Raw genomic sequence first — 25,577 nt, 5'->3', positions numbered from 1 at the left:
TCATTTCGGTTGGAGGGACGGGCTCTACCGCGCCCTTGGCTAAGAGGGTCGCGATTTCCGTGTGCAGGGAACTGGCGTGCTCGCCGTGTACTGCGGAAAAGCGGACGCCCCTGTGCCAGCGCGTCTGTCCCGAGGGGAGCCTCTGTTTGGGCGTACCAGAGCGGGCAGTGGGAGGTTTCCTGGGCGGCGAACAGGTCTACCTGGGCCTTGCCAAACCGTTCCCAAATCAGCTGGACCGACTGGGGGTGAAGCCTCCACTCCCCGCCAGGCAGGCGTTGTCATGATAGCGCGTCCGCTACGACGTTGAGCTTGCCGGGGATGTGAGTGGCACACACCCCTGAAGGGGGGCGGGGGCCGGGCAAACTGAATTGCGTAACCGAGTCGAATGGTCCGGTGCAGCCAGTGTGATGCGTTGGGAAGCGAAAGCCACGCTTCCCAGCTCTGCGCTAGGGGCACCAAAGGGACGAGTATTTTGGACGGCAAATGAAATAGCTCTTTTATTGAGAATGTGGATACCACAGCCCCCGTCAGGGGGTGTGGCAAATGAAAAAACAAAGGATTCTCCTCCCGGCCCTCCACCGGGGGACGGAGCGGTCTTACCACCTCCGGGGCTAATGTCTTCGGCTCTGGGTCGGCTGTCTCAGGAACTCTTGGGAGCCTTCCGGGTCCTGGAGGGGGTTCATGAGACAGGGGGCATGCGCCGCCTGCGGAGTGCTCGACGCTGGGGCTGAGAGCTGGGCCCGGGTTGAGGCGGAGCAGGAGCTGGTTTCCTCACAGAGGGATGCCCTCGGCGGGCAGACGGGGCAGGGCCCGTAGCGGCAGGTCTGCGGCGGGGCATGATGTGCGAAATGGCCTCCATCTGCTTCTTCACCGCAGAGAACTGTTGGGCGAAGTCCTCGACGGTGTCACCGAAAAGGCCAATCTGGGAGACAGGTGCGTCCAGGAAGCGGTTTTTGTCAGCCTCACGCATCTCCACCAGGTTGAGCCAAAGATGGCGTTCCTGGACCACTAGGGTGGCCATCGTCTGTCCGAGTGCCTGTGCTGTGGCCTTCGTCGCTCTCAGGGCAAGGTCGGTCGCTGAGCGCAGTTCCTGCAGCACATCAGGATCAGGTCCACCCCCGTGCATGTTTCTGAGAGCTTTGGCCTGGTGGACTTGCAGGAGGGCCATCGCATGCAGGGCGGAGGCAGCGCGTCCAGCCGTAGTGTAGGCCTTCGCATTAAGCGAGGATGTTGTCCTACAGGGCTTGGATGGGAGTACGGGGCGACCCCGCCAGGAGGTAGGGCTACCGGGGCATAGATGGTGCGCAACTGCCCTATCAACCTGGGGAATCGCGTCGTACCCGTGGCGCTCTCCGCCGTCGAGGTTGGAGAGAGTGGAGCGGGTGGCACCTAGACGAGCAGAGAGCGGGGCTCTCCACGTAGACATCAGCTCATCATGCACCTCCGGGAAGAAAGGGACCGGGGGGATGCGAGGCCGCGAACGGTGCGCTGCCCCCAGGAACCAATCATCCAACCGAGAAGGCTGTGGGGAGGATGGAGGGTTCCAGTCCAACCCCACGCTCAAGGCGGCCCGGGCAAGCATGTCGGACATCTGAGCATCGGCCTCAGCCTGGGCCTGCTGGCCCAAAGGCGGCAGTCCAGGGGAGTCCTCGGCATCAGACACCGCACTCTCCGATGCAGCGGCGAGCTCATCTGCTTCGGACTCGGGAGGATAGACAGCCGGGCCGTGAGGCGAGCCGCTATCGCCGCGAGCGTGGATGGAGACCAGTGAGCGTGTCGGGGAACGGGAGGTTCGCGGGGGGCTACCCGGTGAAACTGCACCCGCTGCCGCCCCCAAATCGCCAACCGCACCGTCCTTAATCCCGTGGGAAGAAGGAGCAATGCGGGGTGCAGCTGGGGTGGCTTGCTTTCTGTTGAAAGCGAGCCGCGACTGCAACGTGGTCATGGTCATGTTCTCGCAGTGAGAACATGAACCATCCACAAACGCCGCCTCGGTGTGATCGCGGCCCAAACACACGAGACAGCACCTGTGGCCGTCTGAAGCAGAGAGCACTCTACCGCATCCAGGAACGACACAGGGGCGGAAAGGCATCTTGAAAAAGACGCGTCCTTAAAAGGATGTTCAACGCCGCTGTGTTTGCTCTTTTAGAGAAAATTACTCTTTTAGTAAAAACTCTTTTAATACACAGTGTGTGTGTACGTGTCTGCGCTGTCGAAGCGCTCAGGGGCAACAATGCACTGTTGTGCGCCGTCAAGATCCAACAGCATGCAGATCGTCAGAGGAAAACAGGAACGTTTAAGTGGCGTGTAACTCGCAGCAATCTGCAGACAGACCATCGGCTCCGAAGAAATTTTCTGAATGAACTCCCGTATTTGCCCCGCTTAAATACCCATATGTCCGGGGGCGGGGTATGCAAATACCGACTGCCAACTCCCATTGGCCCTTTTCAATAAGATCAGAGGTGAATATTGGCGCTCAAGAGAGACCCCTAGTGTCGCTTCTCCGACACAACGTGGAGAGAGCGACAGAAGGGGAACTAGGGTTATTGTAAGGTAAATTGTTGTAAAACAATATGTGTTATTCCACGCTAAATGTTTAAAACAGTTGTATGTTACACCAGTGGTTCTCAACTGGTTTTGCTTCAGGACTCAGATTTTACATTGGAAGTCAAGTAGCGACCCACTATAGTAAAAATGTAACCTGTATTTAATGTATCCTGGGTTGCATTTCCTTTTGTCTTGCATAGATTTGTTCATGGTTTTCAAGTATAAGGGCATGCATCAAGTGACATTATTTATGTTGTTGAGGTCAACAACAAAATCTACAGGAAGCCCATAGCCCATTTTAAAAATTGTTATTTATAGGTTATGAGCCCATTATTATTATTATTGTTCCCTAATTTCAAACATCATTCAAACTGAACATACATATTATATTGACCTAACATTACTATGGTTAGGTCAATGAAGCTAGTCTTAAATAATAGTAATAATAATAAAAAACGACAGTAGCCTATCGATGAAAAAAATACTAGCCGAAACACATCTTGAAACTTTAACTACCACTGCCACTGTTGATATAAAAATGAGGTCTAATAGATTCTACCTTTAGATTATTTTATATGAAACTAATATTTTGTCAAAATATAAGTTACTTTTACTCATGTAAAATCGTGAAACTTTGTAAAGGTGATTATGTATAATGATTTTATTTTACTTTTTAGTGCATAACACAGTGTTGCTCTTTTCCTCATCAGTGCTGTTTGGCATGTTGGGGCTTCCTATTTGATTGGTTTGATTTGACTTCCTCTGTGACGCTTAAAACTAGAAAAGTTTTACTAGAATTGAATTGGGTCACAATTTTAAGGTCCGTGTGCTACAGTATTGAGAGAAGGCCAGCTGATGCGCGTGTGTATCAGAGGGCAGAGCAGATCATTAGCGCAAGCAGGTAACATTACACTCATGCGAAAGCACCTCGAAAATATTGCTGTGCAAATGAGAAGCCTTTAGCTGAATGTGAGCTTATCATTAAATCTCTTCATTATATAATATATTATCATTAACTAATCTCTATCACTTGGGCAGCATTTAATCAGACTCTTGCAATCAGTGATTTCTTTCCACAATGTACACACGACTGCAACTATGCATGAACAAGGGATCTTTTTCCTTCATACAAAGCTATATATTATTATTTTTGCTGTTTTGTTTGCAGTCTGTTTTTCAACAGATATGACACAGCCATATTAGTTTTCTTCTCTCTCAATATCTTCCAGTATCCACTGTGTTTTAAGCTTGTGTTTTCCCTCCCCTCCTATTTTGAGATCCTGCTCTCCTCTGTCCCTTCATCTCTCCATCAGAGATCTCTTTACACTCATCCCCCGCACGCGCTTTCATGTTGACTTTCTCGCTGAGGGCTGACGAAACATCCCACTGGCCTCTCTGAGCTGAAACTCATGCTCTGCAGAAATTACAGGCTGGCCTACCAGCAGGGGGCTGCGGGGAATTCTGTTCTCTTACGAGAGGTTCTCTCGTATTGCGTAAGCTAGCTTACGCTACGGGAAAGATTAATCTTTTCTGAGATATTGAAGCCAAAAAATTATCCTTAATTTTGTATCATTTGTCAACGCAGTGCAGCAACTGCAGACCTTGAGCGGGCTAGCTAGCGAGCTCATTGGTTGCTCTGCAGCAACTGCTGCAGCCTATAGACGAACTTGGGCGAACTCGCGTCCAATGAGAGGCGTCCGTGCGCTTACTGCATCAAAGCCCGCCAAAATGGGCATGGCTAGAGTGCATATAAGCGTAGTTCGTAGGCTGGAACCCTGATTTTCATCTCTTCAGTGAAGCTCTTCGCATCTCTGAACTGGAAGCCGCGTCGCCGTTCGAGGGGCATCTAGCAAGCTTGGACAGCGCTCGAAGAAGCCGGCCGTCTCCGCCACCTTCAGCCATCCTGTGAGCTACGCCATCCGGCGACGTATCCTTTTTTTAGAGCAAGCTAGTTCTTAACGAACTTCACAAAAGAGTAACGAGCGTCTTTTTTAAGATGCCTCGCACCACTTGCGCTTCATGCCGCGCCCCTCTCAGCGCCGGAGACCGCCACATCATCTGCGCTCTCTGCCTGGGACTGGAGCATGCAGAGCTCGCCCTCGCTGAAGGCGGATGCGACCTCTGTGAGGAGCTTCCGATGTCGACCCTGCAGGCTCAGGGGGTGGTCAGGGGGGTGGCCCAGCGGCCGCACTGCTGCCATCTCGGAGGACGAGGTGGAGGATAAGGGCTGTTCCATCATGGCTTCGGACAGCGAGGAGTGGTCAGGCTTCCACGCCTCCTCCTCGGCCCAGGAATCCAGCAGGACCCGCGCCGGAGTCGAAGGGGAACTAACACGCCTCCTCACACAGGCCGTCAACCGCCTCGGGCTCGAGTGGTCACCACCCCCTGAGCAGGCTCCCAACAGACTCAACGGCTGCTTTCTTCAGAGCCGTCGCCGCGCAACACCCGCGTCCCGGGCCGCTCCCTTCCTGCCGGAACTCCACACTCAAGGGCTACTCTTCCATCCCCCCGGTCGAGGATTTGGTAGCAGCACACCTTTGCCCGCCCTCCACGAGATGGCGGTCTAAGCCAGTGCTCCCGTCTAAGGCCTGCAGAGCGACTTCCGCCTATGTTGGCCGCGCCTATTCTGCCGCTGGCCAAGCCGGATCTGCTCTGCACTCCATGGCCGTCTTACAGATCCTCCAAGCGGACCTTCTTCGAGAGTGGGATGAGAAAGGCAGGCACCCAGAGGCTGTTACAGATCTAAGAAGCGCGACGGACCTCGCCCTTCACGCCACCAAAGCTGCAGCCCAAGCTCTAGGGAAGTGCATGGCCTCGCTGACTGTGACCGAGAGACATCTGTGGCTAACGCTAGCCGACATGGGAGAAGCAGAGCGCTCCACGTTCCTCAACGCACCGCTCTCTCTGACCGGTCTCTTCGGCTCCGCAGTGAGTGGCATTGTTGACCGCTTTTCAGAAGTCCAGAAAGCCACCCAAGCCATGAACCTCTTCCTGCCGCATCGCGCTAGCTCCTCTGCAGGCTGCCCACGTGACCAGCCTCCTGCACGAGCCTCTTCACAGCGCCCAGCTCAACAAAGTCCGACTTCTCGGCGTCGACAGGGCGGCCGCCCTCGATCGCGCTCAGACAGCCGCCGCAGACCGCCGCCCCCCCCGCGGGCCTCGGTCTAAGGTTGCGCTGAAACCTGAGCAACCGAAGTCCTCCTAGCCTTGTTGAAAAAACGACGGCTCAGTCCCGCCGCGGTCGGACCACCATCAAAGCTTCGCCCCCTGTCAGTCCCCCTCTCTCAGGCTACTACAGTGGTGGATTCAGCAGCCAACAAGCCGGTGATACTGCCCGCTTGCCTGCACTCAAACGCCATTTTCACGGCGACCCAAAGAAATCTTGTAAAGAGCAAACATGCCTTATGTGTAGAAAATGTGCCCACAATCCAGTGTTCACCCCTACACACAAGCATTACACTTCCCGTGTTCCTATCAGAGCCCACTCACATAAAGCGGACACAACCCGCTCGAGTGTTAGAGTCAATAAACGCGCTCATGAATACGTGCGCGCGCCCCTTCTCTGGCCGCTCTGTCACACGACCAGCCTTATGTGTAGAAAATGTGCCCACAATCCAGTGTTCACCTCTACACACAAGCATTACACTTCCCGTGTCCCGATCAGAGCCCACTCACATAAAGCGGACACAACCCGCTCGAGTGTTAGAGTCAATAAACGCGCTCACGAATACGTGCGCGCGCCCATTCTCTGCCCGCTCTGTCACACGGCCAGCAAACACTTCTCTGTATGTAAGTCCCGTGCCCGTGACTATGCTCGCGCATCACTTAACAGATGTGACTCTTTCCCCATTCACCTCAATCGGGAAGTCACTCACAGAACAGCCTGTCCCTGCTGTCTGCGAGCAGTCATGCATAAGCACAGTAAGCGCGCTCACACATTCTGTTCAGCGCGCTGTGTGCGGCATCAGGGCGATTTGGCCATTCACCCTCTAGCGTTACGCTTCAGAGTGTGGGAAGCTATCCCAGGGATATCCAAATGGGTGTTAAGCACAATAAAACAGGGCTATTTGTTACAGTTCGATCGCCGCCCTCCCCGCTTCAGAGCGCGGCTCGAAACTATTGTGAACACGGAAGCAGCCTGCATGCTTCGTTCATCAATAGCAAACCTTCTGTGCAAAAGGGCCATAGATAAAGTGCCGCCTTCGCTGAGCGAGTCGGGGTTTTACAGCTGTTATTTTCTTGTTCCCAAGAAAGAAGGCGGCCTCAGACCAATATTAGATCTCAGGGGTTTGAACAAGGTGCTTGCAAAAAGACCGTTCAAAATGCTTACAATCAGGAAACTCCTCGCGCATACGCGCCAGGGGGACTGGTTTATCTCTCTCGATCTGAAAGATGCCTACTTTCAGATTCAGATAAATCCCCGTCACAGGCCATTCTTGAGATTCGCCTTTGACGGCCAGGTTTATCAATACACCGTCCTTCCGTTCGGCCTGTCTTTAGCACCCCGTACTTTCACGAAGTGCATGGATGCGGCGCTCGCACCCCTGCGGAGTCAGGGCTTGCGAATTCTGAACTATTTGGACGACTGGCTGATTATGGCACAGTCACATACGCAGCTTCTGTCTCACAGAACAGTTCTCCTCAGCCATCTGAACAGTTTGGGTCTTGCAGTCAATTGGACCAAGAGCTCAATACAGCCCAGTCAGGCAATTTCCTTCCTTGGAATAGAACTAGACTCCGTGGCAATGACGGCTCGCTTATCTACACAGCGCAGGCGCCGTGTTCTGCGACTAGCAGCGTCCTTTCAGATGAACAGCCTCACGCCTCTGAAAAAATTTCAGAGAGTGCTAGGTTACATGGCCTCAGCCGCAGCAGTACTTCAGCTGGGTTTACTGCGCATGCGCCCGCTTCAGCATTGGCTAAACACCCGCGCGTCTCGCCGGGCTTGGGCCACAGGCCGCCAGCCGATCAAGGTGACTCAGACCTGTATTTCAGCTCTGCAGCCCTGGACAGTGGCCGAATGTTATCAGCGGGGAGTGACGATGGGAGCTGTATCTCGCCGAAAAGTCATCTCGACAGACGCGTCCAACACGGGTTGGGGCGCGGTCTGCGAGGGCTCTCCAGTTTTTGGCCTATGGTCAGTTCAGGAAAAGCTCCTTCACATAAATTGTCTGGAAATGATAGCGGTCGAGTACGCGCTTGTGCGCTTTCTCCCGGTCATTCAGGGTCACCACGTCCTGGTCCGTTCGGACAACAGATCTGTGGTATCCTACCTAAACCGTCAGGGCGGTGTCAGATCCAGGAACCTCTTCCATCTGACGAAACGCATACTGAGTTGGTCCCAGTGCCACCTGCGCTCGCTGAGGGCGACGCACGTGCCAGGCCACCTGAACGACGGCCCAGACCGACTGTCCAGAGGCAATAATCCTCCAGGGGAATGGTCCCTGCACGCTCAAACAGTCCAGAAGTTATGGCGCATATTCGGCAGAGCAGAGATAGACCTCTTGTGTCAGAATAGAACTCTCACTGCCCAATATTTTTCTCGAAGCGAGGACGCGCTGGCCCAGGACTGGCCCAACCGCCCACTTTACGCCTTCCCTCCCGTCTCGCTATTGCCACAGGTAATGCAGAGGATCAGGGAAACGCGTCACTCGGTGCTCCTCATAGCCCCGCGTTGGGAGAATCAGACATGGTTCCCGGAGCTTACGCAGCTGTCACTGACAGCGCCGTGGCCCATCCCAGTGAGAGCAGATCTCCTCTCTCAAGCTCGCGGCACGATCTGGCATCCCCACCCAGAGCGCTGGGCGCTCCACGCGTGGGTGATCAACGACTACCCGTCGCTCTGCCAGAAGGGGTAATAAACACCATCATACACGCTAGAGCCCCTTCCACGAGAAGACTCTATGCGTCAAAATGGTCTGTGTTTTCAAAATAGTGCACCGACAGAGACCTGGACCCACGGACATGTGGGGTGTCGTCGCTGCTTGTGTTTTTACAAGAGCTGCTGGATAAGGGCAGATCCCCATCCACACTCAAAGTGTATGTGGCGGCCGTCGCGGCGTTCGCTGAACCCCTGCATGGCCAGTCACTGGGAAAAAACGAGCTGGTCATCCGCTTCCTCAAGGGAGCTAGAAGGATGAACCCCCCGCGCCCCCCATCGGTTCCTATCTGGGATCTTTCTATAGTTCTCGAAACTATAAAAGCCCCCCTTTCGAACCGCTTCAATCCGTGGATTTGAAATACCTTTCACTCAAAACCGTTTTTCTGACTGCCCTGTCATCAGTCAAATGTGTGGGAGACCTTCACGCGCTGTCTGTCAGCACTGCGTGTCTTGAGTTTGGACCAAGTGACTCCAAGGTCATTTTTAAAACCTAGACACGGCTATGTTCCCAAGGTGATCGGTACTCCTTTCAGAGCACAGGTAATTTCCCTATCGGCGCTGCCAGCATCCGATAGCGAACGCGACGCCAATCTCCTTTGCCCAGTCAGAGCACTGAGATTGTATACTGCGCGCTCCGCCTCTTTCAGATGCTCTGAGCAGCTTTTCGTTTCGTTCGGAGGGCGCACCAAAGGTCTCGCTGCCTCGAAACAGACACTGTCTAGATGGATAGTGGACGCTATTGCTGCCGCATACGCGTCAAAAGACCTGCCATGCCCGTTGGGCATTAGGGCTCACTCCACTAGAGGCATGGCCTCATCGTGGGCATGGTCCAGCGGGATTTCCATTCACGACATATGTGTGGCAGCGGGCTGGGCTTCCCCCTCCACCTTTGTCAGATTTTACAATCTGGAAGTGCCCGCCCTGCAGGCAAAACTATTAGCGGTTTAATACGCTACAGCTCCCCTGGTGAGCTGCACTGATGGGACTCATTCCACACAGACCGGCACCGCCGCTCTGTCGTTCCCTTCCCACTATGTGCTTATGTATTACACACACACTGGCCCGCACTCTTGCCGGCCAAATATTATTTCCCCACTCACAAGGGCTCCCCCGGGTCCCCCCGCCCCCGGGGCTCATGCAGTGGATGCTTGGCGTGCACGGCGTTGACAATGGGTTCCCGTAGCGTAAGCTAGCTTACGCAATACGAGAGAACCTCTCGTAAGAGAACGAATCGGTTACCTAACGTAACCTCGGTTCTCTCTAGATGAGGGAGCGAGTATTGCGTAGCCAGCCGTGCTCGCGCCACGAGCGACTTTCGCTTCATTCAATGAAATTCAGGGTTCCAGCCTACAAACTACGCTTATATGCACTCTAGCCATTTTGGCGGGCTTTGATGCAGTAAGCGCGCGGACGCCTCTCATTGGACGCGAGTTTGCCCAAGTTCGTCTATAGGCTGCAGCAGTTGCCGCAGAGCAACCAATGAGCTCGCTAGCTAGCCCGCTCAAGGTCTGCAGTTGCTGCACTGCGTTGACAAATGATACAAAATTAAGGATAATTTTTTGGCTTCAATATCTCAGAAAAGATGAATCTTTCCCGTAGCGTAAGCTAGCTTACGCAATACTCGTTCCCTCATCTAGAGAGAACCGAGGTTACGTTAGGTAACCGATTAGTTTTCTTCCATCCAGCTGTGTGAGAGAGAGCCAACAAGATAACTGTTCAATCTCCATGCAGTGTTTGATTTTACGGCATGCTCTTTTTTCCGTCTCACTCAACTAATGTGTTGTGTAGGCATTCGTTTTGCTGGAGAGGTTTCTGGTGATGGAGACTGCTGTTTTAGGGACCATCAGCTTTCTGCTGTATGCAAAAAATAGTAGATTGCTTTTGTGTAGCAGAAGTCTTTTCAGTGGCACTGGAGTCATGAGAAAACCAATCACCCATTTCAGAAAGACAAAACCCAGAAAATAAATGTATTGATCAGAGGTTGCTATTTTCTTAGCTCAAGAGACTTTCTCAGTATCTTATCTCAGTCAAGTATCTACACTGACACGTTTGTCCTAAAATTCCTTTGTAGAATTAAATATATACATATATAAGACAATAGTTGAAAAATGTATGGAGATAGCATAGCTCAAATAAGAAAGAATTTGGAAGAATTTGATGAGAAATGTTTGTGTTCACTTTGAAATCTTTGAATTTTGATTGCAAACTTTGTCTTGGCAAATCTGATCACAGCCATTGTTGAGATGATGTGAGATTACTGGAATCTTTTTCTTAGTGGAATAACTTGAGAAGCAGGACACTTGTAAAGCAGAAGTATTCATTTGCTCTCCATTTAATCTCATTACTGTCTAAGAGAAACATTCAACACACTCTCATGATGAAATAGTCAGGATTCGGACGACTTTTCAAAATTTGGCTAATTCGTATGATATTATGTGACTGCACTCGTTTTAATTCATCCGACTTTACAGCCAATTACGTCGCTAAACATCATTTCCATCTAATAGGCAACAATTACTTGCTTTTGTCACACACACAACAGCTTCCTATCATGTTTACACACTACTGATTGGTTAAGTTTTGATAAGCGGTTTGGGCAAGGGCATAATATTAATAAGTATGTCCTTAATGCCTTGTGCGTGGAACTCATGCTTACTTCCACATTAGACATCCAGGAATTTGGACGCACTGAAGTCGTACATGTTTATGCAAACAACATCATGCAAGACCGTACAAAATAGCCAACTTGTAAATTATGTACGACTTTTCATGAGATCAGGGTGGAAACATTTGAGATATTAAAGAGATGTCGATTACATTTTTTCTTTCTTATAGGAAGATTTGCTGCAGCTTTATTATGGTAAAAATACTCAGTTAACTGTATAATCACAATGTATACAGATACTGATTTAAAGGATATAGGATATAGAACCATTTTAATACATACTCTCTCTTTTCCCCTTCTCTGTGGCCATCTGGGGTATTAAGAGTTTAGAAAAATCCTGTCTAAAGTGTTGAGCATTGGCACTCAGTCACAGCCATATTAAGAGGATCGCTCTCTCCACACACCACCAGCACTTAGCAGAGCTTTGGAGCATTCAAATCAATTCAGCCCCTCTGTTTACCAGCAATCAAAAATGGAGCAGCACCTGCCTTCCTGTTACACAACCTCTGCTCTTCCTGCAATTTCAGACTCTCGGTACAAGCATGGTGTTTCACCAAAAAATAACCAGGTTTTAAATCTGTATGTGGGTTACAGTGATGATAACACATTGTTTTATGTGGGCGTCACCATTGATTTGTGGAGGATATGGTAAGCAGCGGCTGCCGGTTCCAACCAGCCCTTGGTTCCTGATAACATTCTGTTCCCTGCTCAAAAAAAAAAACAGGGTAATGAATTGTTTTTCGCTTTTTCATAACTGCCACTCTTTCTAAATCCGTCGAATTCATACTGAGTGGGGAATGAAACCATTCCTCTTTCTTATGCCTCATGTGGAGACACAGGATGACAGTCTGACATGTTGTTCACACAGAGATCTGTACCCCTCTGGGCACACAGCGGCACGGTTTCAGGAAAGCAGCTTTTCCCAACTGTTTAGCCAGCAATAAGATTTCTAATCCCTTCACTTTAAGTTCTGCTGAATTCCATTTGGGTTGAGGTCAGCACCTTTATTTAACTGATTATTCCCTGATGAAAGTGGAAAGTTTGTGGATTGAAACTCAACAGGGGTTATTAGTGTCGGCACAAATTCTAGTCCAGTTCTGCTACACAAAACAGTAATTTATATATATTAAGTTGGACCTTGCCGATTGTCTCTAGCCAGGGACTTCAGGACAGTCGAGTTAGACCAGAAAGTGGAGGTAGAGAGAGGGGAGAATGGGCATGGGACATGATAGTATTTGAACCTGCATATCTGTGACAAGTTATTTCCCCTATGAACACCATTTACCAGAAAGTTTTGAGGTATTGTCATGGATTGCAGAGAATGACAGAACCCAAGCACAGAGTTAAAAATAAAATAATTTATTAATACAACAAAAGGGCAAAAATCAAACCAAAACTCCCACAAGGGGGAAAAACAATAAATGTAAACAACCCAACACAATTAGACATGACAATGTAACTCAAATAAATCACTTTTATTTCTTTATGTACAAACTAGTGAAATTGAATGTTAGCATGCCAAATACATGCTGGTTGGAAGCACAACAGAGTGTAGTTTAGTAACTTTGGTATGGTTAGCACAGAAATTGGTCAACAAAGCAAGCAATCAATTTCATGTGTGGCATCTACCTGTCCTCAGTTTAATCAAAGATTGATTAACACCACAAAATGTATTAATGTAGTCCCAAAATGGATTAAGCAAACTTTCATTTTTTTCTAAAAAGGTATTACTCTAAAAAGGATCCAGGAAAATGTAAGCTGTGATAACCAGCGTCTCTGATTTGACATGTGGTAGCCAGTTGAGGCACCCAACGTCACAGTTTATTGTATTATGTTTGTGTATTTAGACGATTTCAGTGTGAATTGCTTGTGAAACAGTCATAATATGTATCAAGCTTCGCAAAGGAACTGTTATTGAAAGATGGGACAGTTCAAATTGAACTATTGGATGAAAAAATTTAAGTAATGAATTTAATTAATGAATATTTCATATTTCATTACTGTTTGATAGTTTATGCTGTGCTTGAGTGAACAGTTTAATACATTCAGATTACATATGCTGGGTGTATGTTGTGTGTTAACCCTGAAATATAGTTTTGATGTTGTGTGGGGTTGGTTAATTTTCTTCGGATTGCGTTTCAAATATGGCTGTATTGGAAGGTCTGCAGGATGTTAGCCAATGTGATGAGGAGAGAATGGGGCCGGGCTGTGTATCCACACGGCCAGCCCCCAATCGGGCTAATCAGCAGTGGAGAGGTATGAGTCTGAGCCGAGTGAGGCAGTTTGGGAGAGAGAGAGAGAGCCACACGCAGCTGCCATGTGTGTTTATGTTTATGTCTTTTTACATATTCATTAAGCATGACTGTTCGTCCGGTTCCCGCCTCTGTTAGGGTTAACTGTTATTTTCGGTTAAATGCAGTAGTTTAATACCATTGTTGGGTGCTGTTCTTTAGAGACTCAACAAACGATCCTGTTTATTGGTAGTCCAAACATTAAAGAACCAATACTGCAAAAAATATCAGTCAAACCGATTATCGGTCTCCCTTCACTTTCTTTTACAAGACAAATGAGATTGATGGGAGGGAAAGGAGGAATAATATAAAGGCATGACACAGGCCAGATTCAAACCTGTGTCTTTATGAAGACATGTACTACACATTGTGCCTCAGCTCTGACAATTCCCTATTCCAAAAATACTTTTTAAGCCATGTTATAAAGTGGGTACCTACACAGCTCTGACAACTGGGCACAGCACCGCACGTCTCTGGGTAGACAGTGTGTGTGTGTATGTGCAGTACTGTCAGGCTGTGTTGGTCTGAATCAGGGGGAAAGCAGAGGCTGGATTAGATGGGTGAGAGACTGAAACAGGCAAAGACCGTCCTCACTGCTGCTGATGACCTCAGTCAGCCACTGTTCTAGGTCAGGAAGAAAGTCAGGAGAGGGGAGGAGGAAAAACGTGGAGAAAGAACAAAAAAAGTTGGTGACCTTTCTGTGGACGAGGATTAAAGTGTGCTTCCTGTGCACATCCCCCTATGCTCTTTTCCCAGGGTCCCTGTGACACCAGCACTGCAGTCTCAGACCGAGCCTCGACTATTGGGTGGGGAAGATAATTAGATCCCCAGGGTCACACGACAGCTTTGTTAACCGGTGCTGCTTCTCCAAGTTCTGAAACAGTTTGACGGGCCCTCATGTGTTTAACACTAACTGGGATACACGGCTCATATACAAACACACGTGCTCACAGAGTCTCTGCAAAGTCTAGAGAAGTGGTTCTCACTCTGTGGTCTGTCGACCACTGGTGGCCCCTGATTGACTGATTAAAAAATAGACCTAAATAAATAAAATAAATAAACAAAAAAGCACTAACATTGAATTTACTGAAATGAACATTAACCAAGAATAATAAGTGCTATAAAAGTATTGTTCATTGTTAATTTACATTTTCTAGCATAAGTAATTCATGTTTACAAATACAAATGATTCATTAACTATTATGATAACATTAATGGGAACATTTTACAATAAGGTTGTATTCGTTATCATAGGTAACTATGAACTAACAATGAACAATACTTTTACAGCACTTATTACTCATGGTTAAAGGGATAGTTCACCCAAGAATGAAAATTCTCTCATTATTTACTCACCCTCATGCCATCCCAGTTGTGATTGACTTTCTTCTGCAGAACACAAATTAAGATTTTTATAAAAATATATGTTGGTCCATACAAGGCAAGTGATCAAAATTGTGATGCTCCAAAAAGCACATAAAGGGAGAAAAAACGTAATCCAAATGACTCCATTGGTTAAATCCATACCTTCTGAAGTGATATGATAGTTTTGGGTGAGAAACAGATCAATATTTTAGACAATATTTGTAAGAAATTCTTCTCCCTGCCCAGTAGGGGGCGTATGCATGAAGAATGTGAATCACCAAAAACACGAGAAGAAGAATATGAAAGTTAAAGTGGACATTGACTGAACAGGGAGGAGAATTTCTAGTAAAAATTAACAATTGTATTTTCATAAATTAACATATACCAATATTAATAAATGCTGTAAAAAAAGATATATTGTTCAAGTTCATGACACCAAATGCATTTACTAATGTACTGTAAAGTGTTACCACATTAACTTAAAATAAAGTGTTTCTAATTTGTCACTTCAATAACATGTATGCAAGTGTTCGGTCCAACTTAGCCTTTGAACAGTTGGCTTGTTTATTTATTAGCTAAAAGTTAGTCTTGTTCATTTTAAATAAGAACAAAGCAGTCTGGAAAATTTTGGGTTGTAATAGTAAGGTTATTTTAAGATGTAGGGTATAAACTAAGGATAATTTGTACACTTAATAAAACTGTAGATAATTGCTGGTATTTAATCATTTCCCCAGATTTGGGGTGTTAGGTATTTGTCAATTTTAACTAACCTGAAAAAGGCTTCACAATGCCCCCTGTATGGGCCCTATTTACTGTCGAAGTGTTTGTGTATGGATCCATGTATATGTGTGTGTTATGTGTGTGTTTGTGCAGTGTGTGTTTATATATGTCAGCTTCATTTTGTTTTCTTTCTGTTGCCTTTACTCTCAGATGGTTTTTGTTAAATTAAGTGCTTTTCCCTCTCTGTCTCTCCCCTTCTATCTTTTTCTTTCCTACCTCTGTCTGTGCAGACTCTTACTCAGCCGCTGGCAGTGAGGGCAGTATCTCCACCTCGGTGGCCTCTCTGCCTCCCCAGGCATCGGGTAGTTCGGCCCCAAACTCCCCTGGCTCCCGTCGCTCTGTCAGCACCTTGAAGAAGTGGCTGACCAATCCAGTGCGTAAGCTGAGTGCCGGGGCAGCTGGAGCGGCCAAGGGAGAGCGGCAGTTCAACAGACTGGACAGCAAACCCCCACCTCCTCCAAACAGGACCAGCCAAGAGCTGTGCAACCCACAAACAATGGAGGAGCAGTTCACCATCCTGCCAGTCATAGACAAAGATGCTGGTGAGCTGGTTTTATGTGGATTTCCTTTAAAAAAAGAGTTATCGTAGTATTACCGTGTTTTTTTTTCCACTCTACCCATGGTGGTAATACCAATGCTGTTATTCTGTGAAGTATCGTATGTTTACACCATGTCAAATCAAACTGCCAATCCTGGCAGAATTGTTTTTTATTTTTTTTAATACTAAGTTTGACAAAGATAAACATATATAATGACAACGCTAATATGTCTTTAATACTTCTGGAGTTAAAGGCACACCAACTTAACCACCAGCTTTTTTTTTCCATAAAGAGTCATACCATTGGGATATAATGCAACAAAGGGTTTTTAAGTCAACACATTTTTAGTAATAGACCTAATTGCATCTGTGAATTTTTTTTTTTAAATCACACATTTCTAAGGTTATTTTTTGACCTGCAGTTTTGCTCTCACATCATAGTTTTTTTTTTATTTTGACCCTCCTCTACAAATTAATAGATTACTCAGTAAATATTCTGTAGAAAAAAAAATCTTTCCATGTTTTTGATGCATTTTGAGGACTGTAGAATCTGCTTTTTAAGCAAGTGAGATGAGTAAATAGCACATCCTGTGTCTTTATCTTTGCACGTCTTTAGAGTTGAGATACAAACTTGAGTCCGAGTCACAAGTCCTATTTTAAAGGACTTGGACTTATCACGGACTCGGATGCATTTTTCTCAGACTTCACTCGGACTCGAACCTTTGGTCCAGCCGAGTCCAGCTGAGTCCACGGCATTTAATTTGTGATGCAATGAACAAAATAAAATAAGAAACAGAATAAATGGACACTCTGTCTGCAAGCACAAGTTGTAACAGAAGAATTAATGTAAGTGCTTTTATAAAATTATAAGCTTCACATTTCTTTGTTTAAACCCTCCAAAAATTGTCCACATTCACATTCATTTTAAGTACCTCACAGTAACCTCGATCTTTGCTTCTTTTTTTTTTTATAAGAAAAGCAGAAAAGAGTTGAAATGAATTGATCTGATAATCAGCACTATGCCATAAATGCTGTTATTTGAGCTACACTTGTATTGAACCCAGATTATTCATTTAAATGTTGAGATGTGGGGACTGTATTTAGAATTTTAAATGTTGTGATATTTATATTAAAATGTGTACCTTGCATGACAAGTCTACTCATAATTATACGTGCAATATGAAATTATATGGATAGAATAGGCTATGTGGAATTTGTAAATTAAAAAAAAGCTAAAATGTGGTTAAATAGTGAAAACAAATATATAAAATTAAATATAAATATATAAAACTATGTATTGCAGAAGTTTGCATACCCCTTTTGTTTCAGGCCTACATGTTTTCACACCCCTTTCAGAATGTATGCAAATATAACAGATAAAAGATTATATACTTTATGTAGTACTGCCCTTCAAAAGCTACATTACACAAAATGTACTATAATTTACAAAAATCATCCTGTTCAAACGTTCAAACGCATCCCCTTGGTTCTTGTGTTGCCTTCTTGAACATTAATGAATGCTTGCACCTTTTGTAATAGTTGTGTATGTGTCCATCAATTGTCCTAAGTGTCAAAAGCTGAAAAATACTGTTAATCGTGGAGAAATCAACACACCATATTAAAGGGTTTGCTCTTGTGCCAGGAGCTCTAAAGCTCACGCACAGGAGATCAATGGTCGGTCAAGAGTTTCACTTAATAATACACCAGATTTCGGTTTGTTTCTCACCAAACCTTATCGTATTCCTTGAGAACAAGACATGAGTTACATACAATAATATATTAGACTTCTGAATTGTACTTTTGTGTCCCTTTGAAGTTTGAAGAAGTGATCACCATAAACTGCCATTTTGTGATATCACTGAGCACAACTGTTTTTCTTCACAATTTCTCCCTTTGTGTTAAGAAAAAGAATGAAAATCATATGGAGTTATAACAGAACAGGGTGAGTAAACAATGACTGAATTTCCATTTTGGGGTGAAATAATCCTTTTAGAACCAAGGGAAAGTCAACCAGATAATTTGTTTAAATTCAGTTACCATTTTGTTTGTGGAATATAAAGTATATGAACATCTGTTATCAAATAGAATCTTCAAGGTAGTACTAAATACAGTTTTATGATACCTCTTATTTTAATTGAACAATAACACACAGATGCATCAGGGTTTTAGGTGCACAAGCAGTGCGTAGAACTGCCCCATGTTTTCCACGAATATTTTCCACAATCTTGTCCATGTTAAATGGCCCTAATATTAACAGTGGGCTTTACCAGTGTTTTCAAATGTAGCATTTGCAGTCAAGTCATAAGGTGTAACTTCTCAGCGAGTGCTAATTACTATTGCGTTGAATCATTATTTTCCCACACCAGTCGGCAGATAGAGACAAAAAAGATATCTCAGTATATATTATTTCTTTAGATAGGGATAATTTTAAATAAAATTAAACTAAATTGAAAGTGAAGTAGAAATAAAAAACACAATTTGAAACAATAATAACTCTGGTTTTAATGACTAACGCAGACTATGTTTGAGTTGAGGGGGAAAAGAAACAAATAACTGAAATATCAACAGAATGCAATAGGAAATGTGATGAAGGACAGTTTTGTCTTCATACACCTAAAGCATATGCTTGCATTATGAAACTACTTTGAAGTGTGTTTAGCAGGAAACTTATCATAAAATATAGAGGTGTTTTTGTTAAATTTATATTGACAATTGTGCTTTCATAGTTGTGTTGAGTTTACGGTTACAATTTGAATTCAGATACATGGACAGATTCATTTTGACTCGACTCAGACTTGCCCTGTTATGACTCAGTCTTGAGTCCGACTCGGCCCCTTTTGGACTCAGACTCGATTGTTTAAAGACTCTGACTTGACTCAGACTTAACTAAGGTGGACTCAAACCCAACACTACATGTCTTTTGGTATGAGTATATTCAAAACAAGCTCCAGAACTGAACTTCTGTCTTTATAATGCCTGGATTAATGCCTGGATAATATAGCACAAGGTACAGTGATATTAATACACATGGAAAAATGGACATTAAGAATAACAGGAAGGCTATAGTATAAAATATTACACATAATATTAAAACTAATTTTAAAGAAAACACTGCCTAACAGTATTTTCTTTATTTAAATTCTTTCATTTTTGTATTGAATTTAGGGTTTCTTGTGCATGGTTAAAAATAGAGCACATTACAGGAATAATTAGTTATTTTATCCTTGTGATTATAATAGCAGATGTGAATAGGCCTTAAGGCTGGTTTAAGATTGTGTCTGGGTTACATTGATTTTTTTCCATGCTAAAGGGTTTCTTAGGCCCTTAATGTTATGCCTAAGAACACCTCCTACCCATGGTAAATGTTCTGTAGCTCATTGCCTCGAGTAGCTTTCCTTATTTAATAATAAACCACAGACTAGTGGAAATAATTCTTTGCTAATTTTAAGAATCACGCACTTGACATCAGTTTGAGTCTGTATTTGATTAAAATGTTGACAAAGCAATACATAATACTTTTATTTTTTCACAAACATTATATCAACAAACATTCATTGCCTGTGAATTCTCTTATAGACAGCATCAGGTTTCACCACAGTACAGGTGACTCATGTCTTCACTCACTCTGTTTTCATGAGACAGTGTGAATTGCACCACACTGTTCTGCCAACTGCTCGGTTGAGCCCTGTGGTTTGCCTGTGTCCAAATGAACTGTGTGCTGATTTCTGTTCGTAACATTAATCGCTATGACCCTCTAACACACCTGCTCGTCACAGTCACACAGAGAGTAATTATGGGTCAGCTTTATTTTGACCTGAGTATTGATGTTTGTAAAAGACAGTGAGTGAGTTACGAGGGGTGCATTTCCTGGCTGTTTTGAAGCTGTATTTTGTGTGTGCAGGAGTGGAGAGATGTTTTTTCTGCTCCGGGCGACTGTGATCGAGGAAACCTGCAGTCTCACAGCTACCAGTCTGACTCTCCACAGGGATCCACAGCACTTGGACAAACACAGGTCAGTCCAGCCAATCATAGCTTCACAGTTTACACTAAACAGGACTACTTCTCCAGCAACTTAACGCACGAAGTCTGGTCCACTTTGCAGCTTATTCTAGCCAAGAACTGCCCACTTAGACAGAAAGGGGCTGCCTGACAGACATGCCAAGTGACCAACAACAGTTTGTTCGATGTTTTATTTATTTATGTATTATTTGGGTGGAGAAAGAAGAGGGTTTTAAGCAGTTTAAGGGCTTTCTGTCAGTTTGCGCAGGGGAATTGATGTGTTTGTATCCACGCAGTGTGAGAGAGAGGCCAGGTGTTGATGTGATGGGTCATTGGTTGCCAGACTCTGTTCCACTGGTTGAACTTTAGAAGTGAAAAACACACATTGATCAAACACACTCCTCCATGCATTTTGCCTTGTGAAAAGGCCTCTATTTTTCATTGTTTTGCATTGTTTCTAATTTAATACAACCTTTTTTATTACAAATTATATTATTGGCATAATAATTTGAGTGAAAAATTTACTTGAAAAAAGAACATGGATTACAGATGCTGGCATGGACTCCACATTTACATTTATGCATTTGGCAGATGCTTTTATCCAAAGCAAGTTATAGTGCACTTATTACAGACACAATCCTATGGACGCAATGGTGGTGGCTGTGGGGATTGAACCGGCAACCTTCTGCTTACAAGTTCTGTGCTTTAGCCCACTACGCTACCACCAGTATGATCTTAGTATTTTCCAAAGAACAATGGAAGCAAAAGAGAATTGCCTACATTTTATTAGTAACATTGATAGGGCTTAAATCTTAAGTTTTTCATCTTTATATACAGTCATATATTATCATTATTTAAAATGATTCAAAATGTGTATATGTAAATGAATATATTTTAAATACAAGGTTTAAATTAAAAAAATCCCATATTTTCAATGAGGTCTCGGACAGCTTGAAAAGAGCAGACACACACCAGATTTATGGTTAGATGCTGAATCATGCTCAAAGCACCACATCTAGCAGCAGATGTCTTAGTTATCATCCATTTCATCAAAAAATTTGTGATGAATGTTAATTATGACCAGAGGTGCGACTTTAAAGCACACCAACAAGGAGAGGAGATTGAGACCCAAAGAACTGTGATAATGTTTAGAGCTGAATTTCTCTTTGAGGAAACATTTAGTACAGAAAAATAAAATGAGGAACAAGAACTTTTTATAAAAGATTCCAGATGAAAAAAATAAAACAATAAAAATATAAATATATATATATATATATATATATATATATATATATATATATATATATATTGTTAATATACAGGCAAATTAGGGTCAATTACTTAATGGTTGGCCTCTTGTTAATACTTCAGTGTTATGCAGTACTCTGTGACTGTAACCCGCACACACACACAAGATGAGACAGTCACAATGTATATAAAAACTGCGTTTATTTGCAGGCAAACAAAAGTACAGCACGGAAAATCCAGAGGGAGAATGGTCAGGGTAGCGTAGGGTCAAAAGCCGGGGAATCAAAGAGAGTAAAGGGGGCAAATCCGGGAGAGTAGTCGAGGGGAGCGAGGGTCAAAGCCGGGGTAAACAGGATCGAGAGGCGGGTAAACTTACAAAGGGAGTAGTCAGGGGTACTAGGGGAATGAGGAGCTGGCAAGCTAAGGGGGTAATCAAGAGGAGTTCAAGAGGGAATCAAAACTAGACGAGACTAGCGGGGGCAAAGACACGGGAAACTAAATACAATAACCAACAACCGTGAGACAAAGGGTAGTGATATATATAGGGGCGAGTGCAGGTGTAAACCATGACAGGTGATGAGACGAGTGCAGGTGAAACTAATGTGCAGGAGAGCAGATGACGCGAGTGCAGGTGGTATAATGTTCTGGGGGATTGGAAACGCGTGAGAAACTCGAGGAAGGGAGATAACCTACGAGCATGTGAGCGAGTAGGAGCAAAGTGGGCGTGAGGGCTCGAGCGAGCAAAAAGAGCGTGAAAAGCTCGAGGGGGCGGAGCGAGGGAGTGAGGTCGAGGGAGTGAGTGTGTGTGCGACGAAGCGGGGATGGGGCAGAGGAGCGGGGTTCGTGACAGTACTCCCCCCTCTGAATAGGACGGCTCCTGATGGCCGCGGGAGGCGGTGCAGGATGATCCCAACAAACAAAAAAAACCCTGAACAGACAACCCACAAAACACACAAACAAAATTGAGGGCAGTCCAAGGGGCACAGAGGGAAATGAGACAGTCCATGGGGTCAATGGGCAGTTTCAAGGCAAGGTCAGGGGGAACATAGCAGACAGGTGGGTGGTCGGGAGATCTAGGGGGCAGCCATAGGGCAGAGGCTGGGTCAGGGGGTCTGGAAGGCGACTGGAGGACAGGGACTGGGTCCGGGGGTCTGGAAGGTGACCACCGGACAGGAACAGGGTCAGGAGGCCAGGGATGAGGCCACAGGACAGGGAGAGTGTCAGGGGGCCACCGGACAGGGAAGAGCCGTGAAAGGCGGTGCCGTCAGAGGCGGCACTGTAGGCGGCTCTGGAGGTGGGGTTCTGGAAGGCTCTGGAGGTGGAGCCGAAGGAGGCTTTAGGGGCGAAGGCCTGAAAGGCTCAGGAGGTGGAGCCAATGGAGGTGGCACCATGGGAGGTCCCCGAGGCGACGACCTGGCAGGCTCTGTAGTCTCGGGGGGTAGAGCCGTAGGAGGCCCGAGAGGCGGAGCCATAGAAAGCTCTGGAGTCTTTGGGAGCAGAGCCGTGAGGGGCTCGGGAGGTGGAGCCGTGGGAGGCTCTGGAGGGGGAGCCGTAGGAGGCTCGGGAGGCGGAGCCGTAGGAGGCTCGGGAGGCGGTGCCGTAGGAGGCTCGGGAGGCGGAGCCCTAGGAAGCTCTGGAGTCTCTGGGAGTAGAACCGTGAGAGGCTCGGAGAAAAAGGTCCTGGAAGACTCAAGAGGCTCTAGAGATGGGGCCTTGGAAGGCTCGAGAGGCTCGAGGGGGGGAGCCATGAAAGACTTGAGAGGGGAAGCCCTGAGAGGCTTGAGAGGGGGAGGAGCCCTGAGAGACTCGAGAGGCGAAGCCGTGAGAGGCTTGAGGGGTGGAGCCATGAAAGACTCGAGGGACGGAGCCTTGAGAGGCTCGAGGGGAGGAGGAGCCCTGAGAGACTCGAGAGGCGAAGCCGTGAGAGGCTTGAGGGGTGGAGCCATGAAAGACTGGAGGGACGGAGCCCTGAGAGGCTCGAGGGGAGGAGGAGCCCTGAAAGACTCGAGAGGGGAAGCCCTGAGAGGCTTGAGGGGGGGAGGAGCCCTGAGAGACTCGAGAGGCGAAGCCGTGAGAGGCTTGATGGGTGGAGCCCTGAAAGACTCGAGAGGAGAAGCCCTGAGAGGCTTGGGAGGGGGAGCCCTGAAAGACTCGAGAGGAGAAGCCCTGAGAGGCTCGAGAGGAGGAGCCCTGGGAGGTTTGGGAGGAGGAGCCTTGGGAGGCTCGTGAGGCGGAGCCCTGGGAGGCTCGAGAGGAGGAGCCCTGGGAGGCTTGGGAGGAGGAGCCTTGAAAGACTCGGGAGGAGAAGCCCTGAGAGGCTTGAGAGGCGGAGCTCTGGGAGGCTCGAGGAGTAGAGCTCTGGGAGGCTCGAGAGACTTGAAAGGCAGAACCCTGGGGGGCTTGGGAGGTAGAGCTCTGGGAGGCTCGAGAGGAGGAGCCTTAGGAGGCTCGAGAGGAAGAGCCCTGGGAGGCTTGAGAGGAAGAGCCCTGGGAGGCTTAGGAGGAGGAGCCTTGGGAGGCTCGTGAGGCGGAGGCCGCGAGGGCTCTGAGGGGCGAGCAGAGGCTGGCAGAGCTGTGGAAGACTCTGGGGGCGGAGCAGAACCCGGCAGAGCCGTGGAAGTCTCTGGGGGCGGAGCAGAACCCGGCAGAGCCGTGGAAGACTCATGGGGGCGGAGCAGAACCCGGCAGAGCCGTGGAAGACTCTGGGGGCGGAGCAGAACCCGGCAGAGCCGTGGAAGACTCTGGGGGTGGAGCAGAACCCGGCAGAGCCGTGGAAGACTCTGAGGGAACCTCTGCGGTCTTGAGCACAAGACGAGACTGGGGAGAAGGGGCCCTCTTCCTTCTCTTACGTCTTCGGCCAACAGGGGACGTGGCCATGGGGACGGTCGAGGCTACAGGCGCTGGCTCTGGGGCGGTCGAGGCTACAGGCGCTGGCTCGCTGACCGTGGCGGACATGGGCGCTGGCTCGCCGGCCGTGGCGGGCATGGGCGCTTCGGGGCGGGGGCCGTGGTAGGCTTCGAGACGGGGGCCGTGGTAGGCTTCAAGACGGGGGCCATGGTATGGAACGCTAGTTCAGTTTCTGCCTCCCCCACAGTAAACGAGGAACCCGCGTACAGTAGGGCGAGGTCAATAAACTGAGCCAGGTTGAGAGAGCAGCGACCACCAGGCATGAATGATGAGGCTGGCTCATTCAGTCCAAATTGAAAAATGTCTTTCAGAGCCACCTCATCAAAATTCACCTGGTTGGCCAGGGCACAAAAATCAACCACATAAGCCTCCAAGGGTTGACTCCCCTGACGCAAAACCAAGAGTCGGGCTGCTGGCTCCATAATGTCAAGGGCGGGGTTATGAGTTACACAACCGCTGCCTTGCATGAAAAACCCTTGGTTAGCATCAGAAGAGCCATAAAACCTCTCCGGGGATGGAGAGCATACGGCGCTCGCGGATGCATGGAGAGCGTCAACGGGCTCAGGGGCAGACACAGGTGAAACAGGGTGAAATGAATCAGACATAGCACATACCTGCTGCCCCTGGGCCGCGAGCGCTTGGTCAAGTGTCCAAACAGTAGCTCCTCGCGCTGAATGTAACGTGTATCTCCGCTCTAGTGAGCTGCGCGAATCCTCCGCGTGATACATTGTGACTGTCTACGGTGAGGTTGGTTATTCTGTAACCCGCACACACACACACACAAGATGAGACAGTCACAATGTATATCAAAACTGCGTTTATTTGCAGGCAAACAAAAGTACAGCACGGAAAATCCAGAGGGAGAATGGTTAGGGTAGCGTAGGGTCAAAAGCCGGGGAATCAAAGAGAGTAAAGGGGGCAAATCCGGGAGAGTAGTCGAGGGGAGCGAGGGTCAAAGCCGGGGTAAACAGGATCGAGAGGCGGGTAAACTTACAAAGGGAGTAGTGAGCGAGCATGTGAGCGAGTAGGAGCAAAGTGGGCGTGAGGGCTCGAGCGAGCAAAAAGAGCGTGAAAAGCTCGAGGGGGCGGAGCGAGGGAGTGAGGTCGAGGGAGTGAGTGTGTGTGCGACGAAGCGGGGATGGGGCAGAGGAGCGGGGTTCGTGACAGTGACTTCATGGACTTCTCTATTCATGGAGAGACTGAGCTGTAGTTTACATTGTGGACATGCCTCTGTCTCTGAGTCAGTGCATTGACACCTCGCTTTGTACCTGACAGAGAGAGAGATTTGCTGTGTGGATCCAGTGCAAGTTTATTTTTTGTTGGCTAATGGAAAATTCCTGAATGAATATGTGAGCT

General features: G+C 47.1%; 1 protein-coding gene across 1 annotated transcript in view; it reads left to right on the top strand.

The window, feature by feature from the left end:
- The window catches only part of LOC127619038 (rho guanine nucleotide exchange factor 25-like), a 138,836-nt gene that overhangs the window by 82,460 nt on the left and 30,799 nt on the right, over positions 1 to 25,577 (top strand). Inside the window, exons 3-5 of the mRNA XM_052091760.1 lie at positions 15,760 to 16,071; positions 19,648 to 19,757; positions 19,969 to 20,079. Of these exons, the coding sequence (XP_051947720.1) occupies positions 15,760 to 16,071; positions 19,648 to 19,757; positions 19,969 to 20,079 (533 nt within the window). The remainder of the gene's footprint in view (positions 1 to 15,759; positions 16,072 to 19,647; positions 19,758 to 19,968; positions 20,080 to 25,577) is intronic.

This window comes from Xyrauchen texanus, chromosome 25, assembly GCF_025860055.1.
Source record: "Xyrauchen texanus isolate HMW12.3.18 chromosome 25, RBS_HiC_50CHRs, whole genome shotgun sequence".
In the NCBI taxonomy this organism is placed as follows: Eukaryota; Metazoa; Chordata; class Actinopteri; order Cypriniformes; family Catostomidae; genus Xyrauchen; species Xyrauchen texanus.
This window is presented reverse-complemented; position numbering and strand designations above follow the sequence as displayed.